Source organism: Schistocerca americana, chromosome 10 (genome assembly GCF_021461395.2).
Source record: "Schistocerca americana isolate TAMUIC-IGC-003095 chromosome 10, iqSchAmer2.1, whole genome shotgun sequence".
Classification (NCBI taxonomy): domain Eukaryota; kingdom Metazoa; phylum Arthropoda; class Insecta; order Orthoptera; family Acrididae; genus Schistocerca; species Schistocerca americana.
Genome location: NC_060128.1, coordinates 54,180,308 through 54,197,863, shown reverse-complemented (window position 1 = coordinate 54,197,863; position 17,556 = coordinate 54,180,308). Strand labels below are relative to the sequence as shown.

At 40.2% G+C, this 17,556-nt stretch overlaps 1 protein-coding gene across 1 annotated transcript in view; it reads right to left on the bottom strand.

Moving 5' to 3' along the window:
• Positions 1-4,249: 4,249 nt before the first annotated feature.
• LOC124552405 overlaps positions 4,250-17,556 on the bottom strand; it is a 146,738-nt gene continuing 133,431 nt past the window's right edge. The window contains exons 7-8 of the mRNA XM_047126669.1: positions 15,316-15,540; positions 4,250-5,329 (exon numbers count right to left, since the gene is read on the bottom strand). Coding sequence (XP_046982625.1) covers positions 5,227-5,329; positions 15,316-15,540 — 328 coding nt within the window. The 3' untranslated portion in view covers positions 4,250-5,226. The remainder of the gene's footprint in view (positions 5,330-15,315; positions 15,541-17,556) is intronic.

The window sequence follows — 17,556 nt, the reverse complement described above, 5'->3', positions numbered from 1 at the left end:
CAGGAGGTCGTTTCTGAAAGTATTTGTATGGAGTGTAGCCATGTATGGAAGTGAAACATGGACGATAACCAGTTTGGACAAGAAGAGAATAGAAGCTTCCGAAATGTGGTGCTACAGAAGAATGCTGAAGATAAGGTGGGTAGATCACGTAACTAATGAGGAGGTATTGAATAGGATTGGGGAGAAGAGAAGTTTGTGGCACAACTTGACAAGAAGAAGGGACCAGTTGGTAGGACATGTTTTGAGGCATCAAGGGATCACAAATTTAGCATTGGAGGGCAGCGTGGAGGGTAAAAATCGTAGAGGGAGACCAAGAGATGAATACACTAAGCAGGTTCAGAAGGATGTAGGCTGCAGTAGTTACTGGGAGATGAAGAAGCTTGAACAGGATAGAGTAGGATGGAGGGCTGCATCAAACCAGTCTCAGGACTGAAGACCACGACAACAACAACAACGTGTCTCTCAAAGACACTATCGCTTCAGATAGAAACGTAACAGTAATGTTATTGCAATTCGCAGCAAAATATATCCAGGGAACATTTTATCCATGTATATCTATAGCAACTAGCCAGCTTAACTCCGTCATGTGATATAAATACAATAACCGGGCGGCACTTAGACAAGGGGCAGACAAACTGTTTTCAATGGCGGTTAACACTGACAGTAGCAATCTACAAACAGAATGTATCAGCACTCCAGGCCCTAGTTAACGTTAATCATGACATCACATACAGCTCTCACTAGAACCTTGCGTACTAAGCAAGTTGAAATTAACACATTCAAGGACAGACTCAGTAGGAGTAGGAATGGCCGGCCAAGAAAATGAAGTCAACAGCACAGAACCAAGTAGTCTATTCCGGCCACAATTTACAGAACAAGCCCCTCCCTCCTCGATCGGCCCAGGAGGTGGCGCCACCGTGTGCTCTGCACACACCACCGGAAAGATGACCCGTACCGGCGGTGGGAATATCGCCGATCGAGCCACACGGCTCACCGTCGTCACAGATGCTGTCACGTCACTGATACCTTCCTCTATGTTAACTGATTCTGTATGTCCAGGTCTGTCTGTTGCCAGGAGGTCTAAGATGTTACCCTCATGAGTTGGTTCTCTAACTATCTGCTCGAGGTAATTTTTGGACAAGGCATCCAGAACAGTGCCATACAATTCCCTGTCTCTGGCACCAGTTTTGATGGCATAACACTCCCAAGTTGTAAAATTACCCTATTTACCCGTGCTAATATATCATCGGTAGAAGCACCTCCGTCGGATTTGGCTGAAAAGTGATTGTCAAAAATAGGCAGTGTCAAATGATACTGTCTGCGCCAGATTTACAATCCAAAACACTTTATTTGCACTTTGATATTAATTAACTTTTTGTTTATGGTCAGATCTGAGTCCCAGTCACTGTAATTTATGCACAGATAAAGGATAAGCCACATAGTACACTCTACTGATGTTACAATGACGACGGTTGTTCAAGTGTAGTAACCTAAACACTAAAGTGACAGAAGTTTATGTGTGGCTGACGTTCAATTAACACAGTCACCGATTAACATCCTTAAATTGTTATCCTTTCAAGAAACTAATCACATCAAAATGAAAATGATATGCACAGTAAATATCATTTGGAGATAACACAGGTCACAGTCCAATACTGTCGTTACAGTTTCCAGAAACCGTTGTCGAAGTTTGACAGAGTTCTCGAGATTAGTTGTTGCTTTTGAATGATTCACTGTGAATTTGCAATTAAACTACAGAATGATCTCCCAGATGTGAAATTCATATAAAACTCAGTACACAGTGCTAACTCTTCTGCCGACAGTGTGCAGCAATTTTTGGAACAGATCTCGCTCACATTATACACTTCTGGAGACTGACTCATGTGGCTCTTAGCAGCCTCTCTTTTATAAAGTACAAAAATCTGCAGTACATTCAGTTACTGTTATTTGCTGTCCTTTTACAAATTATAGCTAAAGATTTCTATTTGTGAATAATGGAAACGAGGAAGGAAGGTCGGATTTAACATCCTGTCAACATCGGGGTCATTAGATATGGAGCACGAGGTCAGATCGTGTCAAAGACAGGGAAGGAAATTGGCCGCACTCTCCGATAGGAACTGTCCCGGCATTTCCGTAGAGTGATGTAGGGAAATCGCAGAAAACCTAAATGTGTATGACACAGGATTGAACCGTCAACTTCCCAAATTCGAGTCCAGTGTGCTCACCGTGCACCACCTCGCTCGGTCAAATAGTGGAATAAGATTTGCGTGTGTTGTGTACATAGTTCCGCGTAGTTAGCGCGTACACGACTTTCCCACTAGAGTGCGCCCCGCTAAGCACAACAGCGCAGGCGCAGCGTTCGTCCGTCTCCGCACTACGAGATGACGCTGTCTTAAGAGATGGACCAAATTCTGCATCCGCCGATCCGCGTATTAATATGTAACGCAGCCAATGAGATTGCTGCTAACGTAGAACCTTTTGTCCTTGCGGATCACACTCGCGCAGTGATACCTGAACGCTCGAGGTATTATAACGAGTGTACAGACCTCCGATTAGTCAGTCTGCATTAGTCTGTACCAGTCTGCATTTGTCTGTACCAGTCAATAGTCAAGTTTCAGTTTGCGCCTAATAAGATTATTCATTTATCTTCACGGCTGTGTACAGGAATATGGCAGACACTTTGGTCTTGGTACGTTAATCTTATTGTCACATGTCTCTGATACTTGACAAAGGAACTTCAGAGCGTCAATTGTAAATAGCATCCAGAACCAAGTTAAGTAGTTTTTAGGCTTGTTATTATTTTAATAAATGTGTGTGAAAATTAATCAAGTTCTGTTTAAAGTTGTTCACCGTCAATCTGCTACTCTAAGCGTGCAAGTGGCATTTCTATCGTCTGACCAAACGGCAGAAGATAAACACGCCACGATAAGACCATGAGACATATTGTTGACACTCACCTACTTCGTTAGAGTGACAAGTCATATAATCTGATGGTGTGTGTACCGAAGGTCTTACAGTACACCCACCACAGTGTGACTGAGGAATTTTAAATAAAACAATAATTGCTATTGGATTATGCTGCTTAGTTTGCCAAAACATGATATTCTGTTTTTGGTAACAACACTTCAACTATAAATGCTAATTACTCTGGTGGTGAGTTTTGCTCACAACTAGTTTCAGTTTCCCGACATTAGCTGCATCTATAAATACTTTATCTGAAAGCCAGTAATGAGATAGATGTTTACACATGAACAATGATAACAATGTTTTATGTTACTGGTATTTGTAGTCAGCACAGTTTTTAGTAAACTAATTACACCAATGGCTTCTAGGTAACTAGACGAATGTAATGGATAATAAAATTAGCCTGAGCTAATATTTGAGACTTTTGATATTGTGCACACCTGCCATACAAATGATAAGCCAATGATGTTTACACACACACACACACCCACACACACACACAAAGGAAAGGAAAGGGGGCGGGGGGGGGCATGAGGGAGCTAGTGGCGGGGGAGAAAAATGTAACAGCGTGAAAGAATCCACCTGGTTTGTTACGAGACGTCTGTCGGCACGATATTGAGGGAGTTCTGCAAACAAAACAATCGCCAGTTTCGCCACTGATAGAAGATGCGTGAGACCAGTTCGGGCATCGAGCCTATCCGAGTGCCAGTACGCAGGGTACTGAGTGCCAGCTGGGGGCCGGCTCCCCTCAGGAGAGGATGCAGCCAGTGTACGACATCCTTCCCAGCCAAGTCAGTGCACGCATCCAGGCCAGAGTGGGGGCGACATTGTACTGGTTAAGTGGGCTCGTACTGCCAAGATTTTGTAAATTTGACTCCATTCTGTAATCATTCCTACATCACATACCCTCTCAACTTGTGAAGTTTCATTTCTTTTCCTCCTCCCCTTCTGGGTATTTCTTTCTATCCTTCCCCCCCCCCCCCTCCCCCCGCCCCCCCTCTCTCGGACATGAACTATGAACTCATTACTTTAAAGAAGATTTTCTGATGACACAGATGTACAGAGACATAAATTAAGCACAGTCGATCACATCTTATAACTCAAGGGGTACGTTGCTCTGAATGGAACGTGATATCGCCAAGTTTAAAAATGTTAATTAGTAGTAACCTGATAAATACCTGTATAATTGACACTTAAAATAATAGGGTATCTGGTGCTAATTTATTATTGTTTCACTAGTTCATAAAAACTGACAAAAGTTTCTAACTTCAGATTACCACAAAGAGAACATTTATTTTGATGAAACTTGCACATAATACAAATAAAAAGTGAATAAATAAGCAAGAAATTTTTTTTTGGATAAACAGATAACAAATATTTCATAACTATTTTAAATTAATTACTGTACACAATAATACATGCTAGTCCAGCCAGTGATATTTAAGAATGGCTACCTCATCAGTCTTGCCACTTTATCTCGTAAAGAAAAAGTCGTTTCAAATCCACTGTCATTACGACGAGAAACTGAGCGTCATTGCAGATCGTTAAAGCCAGAATTCAAACACTATTGCAGATGGTTAAACAATGGAAACTTCAGGCTGGAATATCAACAATTTTAAGAAAAGGATTGGCAGTCAGGCACAACTAAAAGACTGTTGCACATTACCGCTTTCTGTCAGAGCCTCCTTCGGCAAAGAAAATACGCGTACGTTCGCACGAGCGAACACGGCCAGAAGCTAGAATGTATAACAGTCTATTCGTTGTACATGTCTGCTAATCAGTGTAAAGATGACCCACTGAGTTGCACACTATCCTTTTCCTAATATTACTGTAAATAATTTATGTTCTTTCTACACACTTTCACAATTACTTGTAATTACCCTGTTTCAAAACAGTTTCCACCAATGTTAATGTGACGTTACACCCAAAATAAATATTTTCGACCTGACAGCCTGCAGCAGTCCACTACGACACACAGTCTAGTAACAAAAGTTGAGAAGTATTAAATTTTGGCCCAGTTACAATATTCCAGCTGAGATGCAATCAGTATTTAAAATTAGTTCCCTATAAATATCATATCAGTTTTATATATTCTCTAGAAAGAGAACAGATATACTGCTTTAATCCTAGACATTGTTATCACTCTTTAACTATCACTGCAACTCTCCAGTCATCCACTGCTTCCTCTGCACTGCGAAGCAACACATGCTCCTCCTCTCCAAGTTCTGCATCACTCTCGTTATCGGACACGTAGAAAGCCGGTTACAAAGGTCGAATGACGCCGTGGATTTTAAGACCGGGCATCCGCTTGGCCAGCCCTTCTATGGCCTTCGGGTCACCTTGACACTCTTTGACTCCCAGCTCCCTGTGATAAGAATGAAAACACTGCTTTTACTGTGACAACGTGGCCATCCAATGGAGTTACCTCTATATTGTGCATGTTTGAACAACAGAAAATTTAATTATATACATGGAGGCTCATATTTATCTCAGAGAAAACAATGAGAAAAGAATCTAAAAGGAAGTGACATACTGGGATACGAGGTAGGAAAGGGTGCAAAGGGGGGGGGGGGGGGGGGTAGGTAACAAGAGGAGAGTGGCAGTACGCACAGGGAAGGAGCAGTTCCAGAGCGAGAGGGGCTGAACGAGGCAAGGGGGTAAATGGCTGCAGGAAATACAAGTGTAACATTAGTTTGGCGAACAACTTCATAGCGTTTATGTTTTGCTTATCGGCAATCCAGTCGCTACGGGTTTATTTAGCGATTATCAGTTTTTCTTTGTAGTTTGCTGTTGCTACTTGCATTCACATATTGCCATTTTGTCATTTTGAGATAGTGAGTAGAGTAGAAAACTGAGGGCCGAGTGGAGAAATCTGAACTTTTCGGACAGCAGTGGAGGTGGCCAGAAACATCGGGATAATGCCAATGGACAGAGCGTAACAAGAAAATTGTTTTCTCATTTTAAGAAGTATTGTTTCGACATTAGTGACTGCCTGAAATTGGGAAGACCTTCGGGACTTGACGAAGATAGTTTAAATGCATTAATCCACACTCGTCCGTGTCAGTGTGCTTGAGAACTGGCAAATGTGATGAACTGTGATCGTTCCACCATTGTGCAACATTTGCACGCAATGGGAAAGGTTCAAAAATTGGGCAAATGGGTACCGCACACACTAAACCGAAATCATAAAAATGAACAGGTGGCCGTACTTGCACCTATTCTCGCTCGTCGTGAACTGACTCGTGAACACCTCCGACCGATCCTTACGGGTGACGAGAAATGGTGTCTTTATGCTAACATTAGGAAAAGAAAGGAATGGTTAAGGCCCAAACAAATTAGCAACTGTCCATACAAAGACTTGCACGTATTCACAAAAGATAACGTAATGCATCTGATGGAACAGTGATGGTGGGGCGTGCCTCGAATTGCTTCCCTTGGGTGTAACCGTCACTGCTGATATTTATTGTTACGAGCTGAGACATCTCACAGACACAGACTGAGAACAACGACCAGGAAGACTGCGTGAAGCGATGCTACTCCACGATAATGCTAGACTGCATTTTGCATCACTGACAAAAAGCACTACATAGGAGTTGGGTAGGGAAGTCAATCCACACCCACCTTATTCACCTGATCTTGTACCCTAAAATTTTCATCCTTCTGCTTTTCATCAAACAACCTTCAAGGAAATTCAATTCGACATGAAAATGTGCTCCGAAAGTGGCTAGACGAGTTCTTCGTCTCGAAAGAACGATTTCTAGTCGTAGAATCAAAAATTTACACCGGCATTGGCAGACTGTTGTAAACAGTGAAGGAGAATATATTACTGATGACTAAAGTCTCTGTTATGAGTATCTATTGTGTTTATTAAACTTATGGAAAAACACTATGAACTTATATACCAATCATTATGCACTAAAAAATAAGATTCAAGTGCTGGAAATGAGATTCCTATGAATGGTGAAAGGATACGCAAAAATAGACAAAATAAAAATGCATATTACAAAAACAGTTCAAAGTTGAATAAAAAAATGATAAGATATATGAATTTAGAATTAAATGGAAGGACCATCTGGAAAGAGTACCCGAGTGATGACGACCGTTACAAGCTGTGCAGTACGAACCACACACAAAAGTGGAAAAAGACGTAAGAAAATGGAGAGCATTGAGATTCTGCATCCAACTTGTTTTAAGCTGACAGGTATGGTGTAACAGTGTCTATTATAATAGGAGCCCAGAAGAAGGTCAATGTATCTCACGGCACTGGATTTCTAAGTGGAGCTTTCGATTTGCACAGACCGTGTTGTGGCGACAAAAATGTATGATATGTGCTTTATTGGAGGAAAACTGGGAGCCGTGCTACAGGTCCCAAGAATGGGCTCTCTGTACGACACCTTGAAGTTGACGTTCAGCTAAGGCCACGGACTCATAGCCGTACCACAAGCAAAAGTCGTCATATAAGGAGTCTATAATTTTCAGTGCAATTTTTTGAAAGATTTCTTGTAGCCTTTGGCTGTCATTCTTTTTATTTCCTGTACGATTGTACAATTTTGGCTTTAGGCCATTTTCAGGTATTATTAAAAAAGTGACGGATCAGATTGGTAAGATTTTACAGAAACATGACATCAGACCGGTCTTTACACCAACAAAGAAAATAAGTCAAGTGCTGCAATCTGCGAAGGATAAACACCCTCCTGTGTTGACATGTGGTGTATACAAAATTCTGTGTACGTGTGGTAAAGTTTATATTGGAACTACCAAGAGGAGTGTAAATACATGGCTAAAAGAGCACAAAAGTCTCTGCTATAGCTGATTTCTCTATTTTTCCTATCGGCAGAGCGTGCTCTTCAGTCAGGAAACCACGAAGTGAAGTTTTCTGAAACAGAAATTTTATTTACAACGTCAAATTATTATCCACAGTTATGTAGAGAAGCCATTGAAATTTATAAGCATCAGGATGATTTTAACAGAAAAGAGGAGGCAATGAAACTTAGTGACATATGGACAGTAGCTCTGCAGAATCGCTAGACAACTTTATCTTTGACAAGATGACAATCGATAGTTAAGTTTTATCTTTGACAAGGATTATCTCTGCTAATCACGTGTTACTTCGACCACGCCCCCTTTCCTACAGTATATATGTCGCTCTCGGACGTCCGACCAGTCAGTCGGCAAGACTCGGCAGAGGACTGCCTCTGAAGATGTCCAGCACAGTCCTGGACAAAACGTCAGGAACAGAAGAGTTTCTCAGACCACGACCTCACATCCCAAAAGGTTTACCAGCAGCCGTTTTCAAGTATTTAATGGATGATTTTTTAGTAGCAGATTATGTCATATGAGTCATTGCTTCTATGACATTACGTTATGTTCATAAAATAAATCCGAAGTGTTCACGCTATTTTAGGAGCGTGTTACTTTCAAGTAGTTGCAAAAGGAAACAAGACTATACAATAAGCTACCTACAAGCATTAAAACAATAAAAGACATTTCAAGATTTAAAACTGCTGTCCATAATATCTATTGCAAAAATGTTATTATAGTATAAATGAATATCTTGAAACATAAAAATTTATTGCCAAATACTTAAAAAGAAAAAAGAGAATTATTTGCGTTAAATATAATGTATGGAAGCTGAACCTTCAGTTGTAATAATATGAAGGCTAAAACAATTTAAATACTGCTATATGATTTAAAAACATGTATTGTAAATCACAATGATATGTCCAATATTGTACAGTATACCTTGTACAACAAATGATCAAAAGGACCAATAAAAATGTAATGTAATGTAACTGCTCAAAAGTAACATGCTCCTAAAATAGCATGAACACATTGGATTTATTTTATGAGCATAACATGATGTCACAGGAGCAACGATGTGAATGACATAATCTGCTACTAAAAAATCATGCATAAAAATACTTGAAAATGGCCTAAGGCCGAAACTGCACAATCGTACAGGAAATAAAGAGAATGGCAGCTGAAGGCCTCAAGACATCTCAAAAGAAAAAAAAAATAAGGAGTATGTGTAGCCACTGGACTCGCAGATTCCCGAAGCTTGAAATCAGAGGCATGGGATCGAGTTACAGTGACACCAGGTGGTATCATATGCTTCATGTGAGTGGAAAAAGATGCAGATAAAATGAAGGTGGTAGCAGCTGAGAAGGGAGTGAAACAGGGTTGCAGCTATCATAATATTATTCAGTGAAAATGTTGGGAAGCTGTGACAGATATGGACAAAAAATTTGGAAAGGGTTTTGAAGTTCTGCGATAAGAAATATTTTTTCTTGGAGGTACGTTTTGTCTTTGCAACTAAATGAAAGGCAGTTTGTTTTTTGCAATATGCGTTTCACTTCCTTCATTTATGAAGCATCTTTAGTGGCCTGAAATACATATTTGTTTTTATATCTATGATAAAAATGCATTAGGTAGTAGTCCAAATATGTTACTATGTTATGTTTTCTTATGTTTTTCTCTTGTTTTTCCGATTAGAAACAACATTTATAGCACTAGTTTCATGAGGTTAAATTATCATTTGGTGTTACTTATGATTTCCATTGATGCTAGTTCATATGTGTGGTCCTGGAGACGTGTTCGCTTGTTCCCCATAATCCCGATGGCGGATTTCTGTTATTTTTTCACCCACCTTTATTGCAACAACTCACTTGCACTTTCACTATGTGTTCACCATGTGGTGTTTACCACAGGTAATGTTGCCAATTGTCGCTGTGCGCTTATCTTTCGTCTTTTGTTTATGTTGTGTGTATGGCTTGATATTTTTCATTTGTTTGTGTGTGTGTGTGTGTGTGTGTGTGTGTGTGTGTGTGTGTGTGTGAGAGAGAGAGAGAGAGAGAGAGAGAGAGAGAGAGAGAGAGAGAGAGAGATGTTCCACATTTCTGTTATTGTTTTAATGACTGATCTGTGAGTAACTGCTTTTATTGATTTTCTCATTAAGTACTTCCTTATTTATTGCAAGGACTCTTTGTATATGAAAGTTTTCCTGTAATGTCTGGAGTTTTTTTGTTGTAGTTGTTCACCTTAATAATTTTCATGTCCTGTTCCATGTTGGATAGTTCATTCCCTTGTTTTATCAGGTATCCAGCAGAGGTAGAATTGCTATTCTTATATTTCCAACTTCTTACAAGTTCTTTATACCTTGTTTTGAGGGGGACTGATGACCTTAGCTGTTTAGTCCCCCTTAAACATCCCAACAACCACCACCACCACCTTGTTTTGAAATTCCCACCTGTCATCACCAGATATACTGGTTCATGTTCTTGGCATTCTAACTAGTATATTCCTGTGTTCAAAAAGATTTCGGGCTTGCAGCCAGTCGTCATAAACTTCACTGCACGATATTTCGACTGTACAACTGCCAACCATCTTCAGGTGAGCCGAACGAGGACTGACAAAGACGTTCTCCACTCCAGCTTATATAGTGCACTGATAGTAATGCTGCGCATGCGTTGCAGTCGCAGAGACAGATAGGGCCACACCTCCCAGTGGCAGCGCCCTCGCTGGTGGAATTGCAATACTCAGCTGCCGTGGGTATTGTCACTGGCCGCAGCTATCGAACTCTTCTGGGGTCTTCGTCTCGAGCAAATTTCGGAGACGATGGGATTCCATGCTTATTCAATTGGTAACCACTGTCACGGTTCATTAGATTTCCCGCAATGCGTATTTCCACTGATTCTTTGATAATGGAGTCCAAAAAGTTTTTGCAGTGGCCAAAATCGAAGTTTTGTAGTACTCCATTGAATGTCCATTAGAAATACAATGTTCCACAACTGCAGACTTAGTGGCTTGCAGTAGGTGAGTGCATCGTTGTTGTTCTGTACAACACTCTTCCACTGTACGCATTGTCTGTCCTATTTAGGCCATACCACATTAACATGGTATTATGTAAATTCCCGCCTTCCGCAGTGACAAATCATCCTTCATCCATCCCAGCAAATCCGAAATCATAGAAGGCGGACAAAAAACCACTTTCACATGAAAATGATTAAGAATCCTTGCTATCTTGAAGGAGATATTTCCGACAAAGGGAAGAAAAGCTAGGGACTTGGCTGGGACGTTCTCCTCTTTATCCACTTCCCGGTTCCTGGCTCTAGTTGAGAAGGCCCTGTTAATTTGCCGGGTCAAGCACCCATTGTCTCTGAACACCATCCTCAAATGTGCCAGTTCCATAGGCAAATTCTCTGCATCCGACACCGTGTGTGCCCTGTGTACAAGGGTTTTAAGTACACTCACAGTCTGGGATGGGTGATGGCAACTTGATGAATGCAAATACAAATCAGTGTGAGTGGGCTTCCGATAGACAGAATGTCCCACAGTGCCGTCACTCTTCTGTTTAACCAAAACATCCAGGAATGGAAGGCAGCCATCTTTCTCTAGTTCCATAGTAAATCGAATATTCTCACGGATGGAGTTAAGATGATGAAAAAACTCCATTAACTTTTCTTCTCTGTGGGGCCACACTATGAAAGTGTCATCGACATAGCTCCAAAAAACAGTTGGTTTACAGACCGCTGATTCAAGTGCTCTCTCCTCAAAATCCTCCATAAGGAGGTTAGCCATCAGAGGGGACAGAGGACTGCCCATGGTGACACCGTCAGACTGTTCATAATATTCCTGGTTAAACATAAAATAAGTTGAGGAAAGAGTACTGCTTTGTTTCAACATAATGTCTGACTCAAACTGTTGACCAATTAGAATCAAGGAATCTGCAAGAGGTACTTTTGTGAAAAGGGAAATTACATCAAAACTCACTAGAAGATCCGAACTTAAGGGGGGTAGGACAGCAGAAAATAAAATGTCCTGTGGTGCCTCTCCTGCTCCAAGTCGGCCCGTCTGACGTCCTACCCCGCCTTAAGTGGAGAGCCCCCAGTCTATTAATAAAATCAGCAGAGTTCCGTATATGGTGCGAACATTTGCCAACAAATGGTCTCAACAAAGAAGCTAGATGTTTGGCTAAATCATATGTGGGTGCGTCAATATTACTGACTATAGGCCGTAAAGGCAGACCACCTTTATGCACTTTAGGAAGAGCATACAGTCTCGGTGGTACACTCCTTGGTATATATCTGGTTTGTCTGTTGTTGTTTGTAAATGTGACAGGAATGGGTATCTCATTCCATAAGCAATGTGTAATCCCTGTTTCTCTAGCGTATTTGTTATTCTGGGTGTATATTAAATTGCGCCATTTCTTTCTGTTAGTTATGTCTGTTAGTTTGTGTTTCTGTGTGTGTTGTAGTGTCTATGGCATTTTTAGGTGTTTGTGTTCTCTGCTTGTTTTCATTTTTCTTTAGTTATATTTTGATTTTGGGGTTGAGTCTTTTGCACTATATGGATTTTATAAACATTGTTTGGCAATTAGTTGTACGGTTGTAATTCTTTTTCATGGTTTTCTTGGCTGAGTGGTATATGTCATAGGGCTGATAATTTTTTATTTTACTGATAGTTGGTTGAAGCATGTGTAATTGTATCTGTGGCTCTTCGCTTTCTGAGTATGTCAAATGTGTGCCTACTGCTGTCTCTCTTTATTGTTATGTCCACAAAATGTATTTGATTTTGTGTTTCTTTTTCCATGGTGAATGGAATTTATTTATTTATTTATTTTCATGCTGTTTATGTCTGTATGAAGTTTATCTATTTACTCTGTTGGTTCATTCACCCTACAGGTTATGACATCCACAGATTTGTTGCTGTTGTTGTGGTCTTCAGTCCAGACACTGGTTTGATGCAGCTCTCCATGCTACTCTATCCTGTGCAAGCTTCTTCATCTCCCAGTACCTACTGCAACCTACATCCTTCTGAATCTGCTAAGTGTGTTCATCTCTTGGTCTCCCTCTACGATTTTTACCCTCCACGCTGCCCTCCAATGCTAAATTTGTGATCCCTTGATGCCTCAGAACATGTCCTACTAATCGATCCCTTCTTCTGGTCAAGTTGTGCCACAAACTCCTCTTCTCCTTAATTCTGTTCAATACTTCATCATTAGTTATGTGATCTACCGATCTAATCTTCAGCATTCTTCTGTAGCACCACATTTCGAAAGCTTCTATTCTCTTCTTGTACAAACTATTTATAAACGACTTCCTGACACTTAAACCAATACTTGATGTTAACGAATTTCTCTTCTTCAGAAATGCTTTCCTTGCCATTGCCAGTCTACATTTTATATCTTCTCTACTTCGACCATCAGCAGTTATTTTGTCCCTCAAATAGCAAAACTCATTTACTACTTTAAGTGTCTCACTTCCTAATCTAATTCCTTCAACATAACCCGACTTAATTCAACTACATTCCATTATCCTCGTTTTGCTTTTGTTGATGTTCATCTTATATCCTCCTTTCAAGGCACTGTCCATTCCGTTCAACTGCTCTTCCAAGTCCTTTGCTGTCTCTGATAGAATTACAATGACATCGGCAAACCTCAAAGTTTTTATTTCTTCTCCGTGGATTTTAATACCTACTCCGAATTTTTCTTTTGTTTCCTTCACTGCTTGCTCAATATACAGATAGAACAACATCGGGGAGAGGCTACAATCCTGTCTTACTCCCTTCCCAACTACTGCTTCCCTTTCATGTCCCTCGACTCTTATAACTGCCATCTGGTTTCTGTACAAATTGTAAATAGCCTTTCGCTCCCTGTATTTTACCCCTGCCACCTGTACCAGTAAACAATTATGTGTCATTTCCTTATGATGTTTTTATCAAAGAATGTGTTTTCTATGTGGCTGATAAATATGTTTGCCAATGTTTCTGATACTGACGATCACACTGGAAGGCCATCTTTTTGTAAGTAGAATTCCTTTTCAAACTGGAAGTAATTTTTGGATGTGATTGCTTGAAGGGTTTTGGTCTTTTCATTTCTGCCGGTAGTTTGTTAAATGTCAGTAGATTTTCTTCAATTAGTTTTATTGTGTCTGCACTGGGTATCAAGTTGTACATATTCTCTTTGTTGAAAATTATGAGAGGTGCTGTTTGTGATATGTGTAAGTCTTTTATTTGTGTTATGCACTCATTTGTGTGTTTCACTGTTCTGATGCTCTTCATTTCATATTGCTGTGTTACAATTTTTTCATGTGTTTTGCCACATGGTAGGTAGTACATTCATCAAGTTGATAATGGCCCTCACTGGAATAACGGGTTTGTGAACCTCAGGTCGGCCTCTGAGTGTTGGAGATTTTGGGTTCTTCTGTGTGATGTGTTGTTTTTGTTTACCTGTGAGTATGTGTTTGATGTCTTTGAAATTGTTTGTAATGTGTGTCTGGAAATGTGCTGCTGGATTGGATTTCAGTTTTCTGATATTGTTCAAGGAGATGAAATCTTTGATTTTTTTTTCTATATATTGCTCTTCATTGATCAGTACTGTGCTGCTCCCTTTATGAGCTCTTCTGACGATGCTTTAATTTAATTTCATTTTATTATCTACCTGTCAATCATTTATACGAATATGATGTTATTAAGGTGTAGCTTTCCTGTTAATTTCTTAGTTGTGTTGTTTTCTGTTTGAAGTTTGTTGGCGACATTTTAATTCTGACAGAGAAAAGGTTTGCTGCTGACATTATAATCCTGTCAGAGGGACCATATGACTCGGAAAAGCAGTTTAATAGGATGGCTACTGTCTTGGAAAGAGATTATAAGATGAACATCAACAAAAGTAAAATGAGGGTAATGGCATGTAGTCAAATTAAATCAGGCAGTACTGAGAGAATCAGATTCAGAAATGAGATACTAAACGAGTGAATGAGTTTTGCTATTTGAGCAGCAAAATAAATGATGCTGGTTAAAGTAGAGAAGACGTGAAGCAGCAAGTGAAAATATGAAGAAAATCACTTCTGAAAAAGAGCTTAGGAAGTCTTTCCTGGCTGGAGTAAAGCCTCATATAGATGTGAAACATGTAAAATAAACAGTTCAGATAAGAAAAGAATAGAAGTTTTTGAAATAAGATGGTGCAAAAGAATGCTGTAGATTAGATGGGTAAATCGAATACCCAAGGAGAAAGTAGACAGAAACCGGGGAAGAAAAATATTTATGGCACAACTTGATTAAAAGAAAGGATTTGTCAGTAGGTCCCAACCTGGGACACAAACAAATTGTCAGTTTGTTATTGGAGGGAAGTACGGTGGGTAAAAACTGTAGAGGGATACGATGGCTCAAATATGTGGCTGGAAGACAGCCGTTTCCAACTGGAATGTGTCTTCAGGATGTCATACTGATAAGCAGTGGCATTAAAGCACTGTCCCATTCTGTACCACTTCTTGGTATGCTCTATATTTAGGAACCCATTGCCAAACACACAGTGTGAATTGCAGGGTAATCTAACAGGTGTAGATCTTTTGTTACCTGAGATTGACGAGCTTTTCTGGAAACTTTTCAAACGGCACTCCAGCGACAACGGAATAATCGAATGTCAGGCAGCGCACACCTGACAATTCGAGGATGCTGCTCACACCCGGTTGCAGCCTCGCAAAAGCCATATTTTCCATTCGAAGCGTGTGAAGTCGCGGCAGCCCGACGAGGTAGGGGAACAGGGCCCCGCCGAGTGTTCTGCAATCTGTCACGTCCAATCTGAAACAAACCACGAGTGTGCTGTCGTTTATTTGGGGACAAGCTGGTAGAGAAAATTGTAATGGATTTTACTTCCAGTTGTTGCCAGCAAAACAGAGAATCTTTGATGGAAATCAAAAAATTATGAATATCTTCAAGTAAAAGCAATTAAGCTCCAATACAATGTATCGGTTTAGTGCATAAGTTCGTAGCATTTTTCCATAAGTTTAATAAACACAAAAGACACACATAACAGTCTTTAGTCGTCAATAATATGTACTCCATCACTATTTACAACGTCTGACAACACTGGGGTAACATTTCAGTTCTGCAGCAGTAGAAATCATTTGGTTTTGAGGCAAAGAACTTGTTGAGCCATGTTTGAAGCACATTTTCATCCAGAAATGAATTTTCTTTAAGGTTGTTTGATAGAGAGTAGAAAAGGTGAAAACTGAGGGTGCAAGATCAGATGGGTGTGGTGTGACTTCCCAATCCAATTCCTGTCAGTCTAGCAGAATGCAGGCATGCATTATTGTGGAGCAGCATCACTTGACCCCATCTTCCTGGTCACTGTTCTCAGATTACATCTGCAAGATGTGTCAGTTTTTGACAGTTATCGTCAGCAGTGACTGTTACACCTCGGGGAAGTACACCCCTCCGTTGCCGTTCCACCAGATGCATAAAATTATTTTTTGTGGATGTGCACAGGTCTTTACGCAGGGAGTTGCTGCTTAATTTGGGCTCAGCCTCATTTCTTTTCCTTACGTTATCATAAAGGAACCATTTCTCACCACTAGTCACGATACAGGATAGGAATGGTCAGTGTTGTTCATGAGCCAGTGGACGATAAATAAGCAGAGACGCACATATGGCTACCCACTGATTTTTGTGATTTTGGCTTGGACCATGTGGTATCCATGCAGCCAATTTTTGAACCTTCCCCCCAGCATGCAAATATCATATGATGGTGAAATGATCATAGTTCATCACATTTGACAGTCCTCAAGAACACCAACCTGGATCATTGTGGATTCAAGCATCTGAATGATCATCATCAAACCCTGAAGGTCTTCCTGAATGTGGAGAGTACTAATAAGAAAATGATACTCTCTAAGGACAGGCATAGGGCAAAATGTCTTCTTGTACTTTAACATATGTATCTCCAACAATATGACAGCTAAAATACTAAAACTTGAGGCTATTATGTACAACATAATGCTTGATATTCTGTGCAGTTTTTGGTTGACAATGCATGATGACAAACATCTTATAAGGATTTTATTTTTCAATTACCATTGTTTAGCCGGCCGCAGTGGCCATGCGGTTCTAGGCGCTTCAGTCCGGAACCGCGTGACTGCTATGGTCGCAGGTTCGAATCCTGCCTCGGGCATGGATGTGTGTGATGTGCTTAGGTTAGTTAGGTTTAAGTAGTTCTAAGTTCTAGGGGACTGATGACCTCAGATGTTAAGTCCCATAGTGCTCAGAGCTATTTGAACCATTTTGAACCATTGTTTCTATAACCTTTTCTCGTAAACTACTCGAGCAATAAAAGTGGAATTTCACAGTTTACATCTACATAAGTGGCTAATAAAATGTATGGAACCGATTTTTGTTTAAGGTCGTAGTTGCTTTGAAATTAATTTTTCAGTTTTGCGTTACCAGGGACTGCTCTATATTTCTCAAATTTTAAAGGAGAACTTTTCTCAGAGAAAATATAATGGAAAACTGCTGAGCAGGATTATTCAGTAATCTTAAGAACTACAGCAAATATCAGAATGTTAGCTTTTACAGTTCCTGAGAAAAAGGTACATTATCGCTAAGAAAAGTCAGTTTATGGCAATTGACATTTAAACTTTTTATTTAAATTTTTGACAATATTGGTGTACATCTAGTGACTAATGATGTCCATGTCCTGAATCTTTTTTTTCTTCCTCGTCTTCCTGGAGTAGCAGGCACGTCTCATGCCCACATGACTACCGACTGCAGCATCTCGCTGTGTGTATGCGTGTGTGTGTGTGTGTGTGTGTGTGTGTGTGT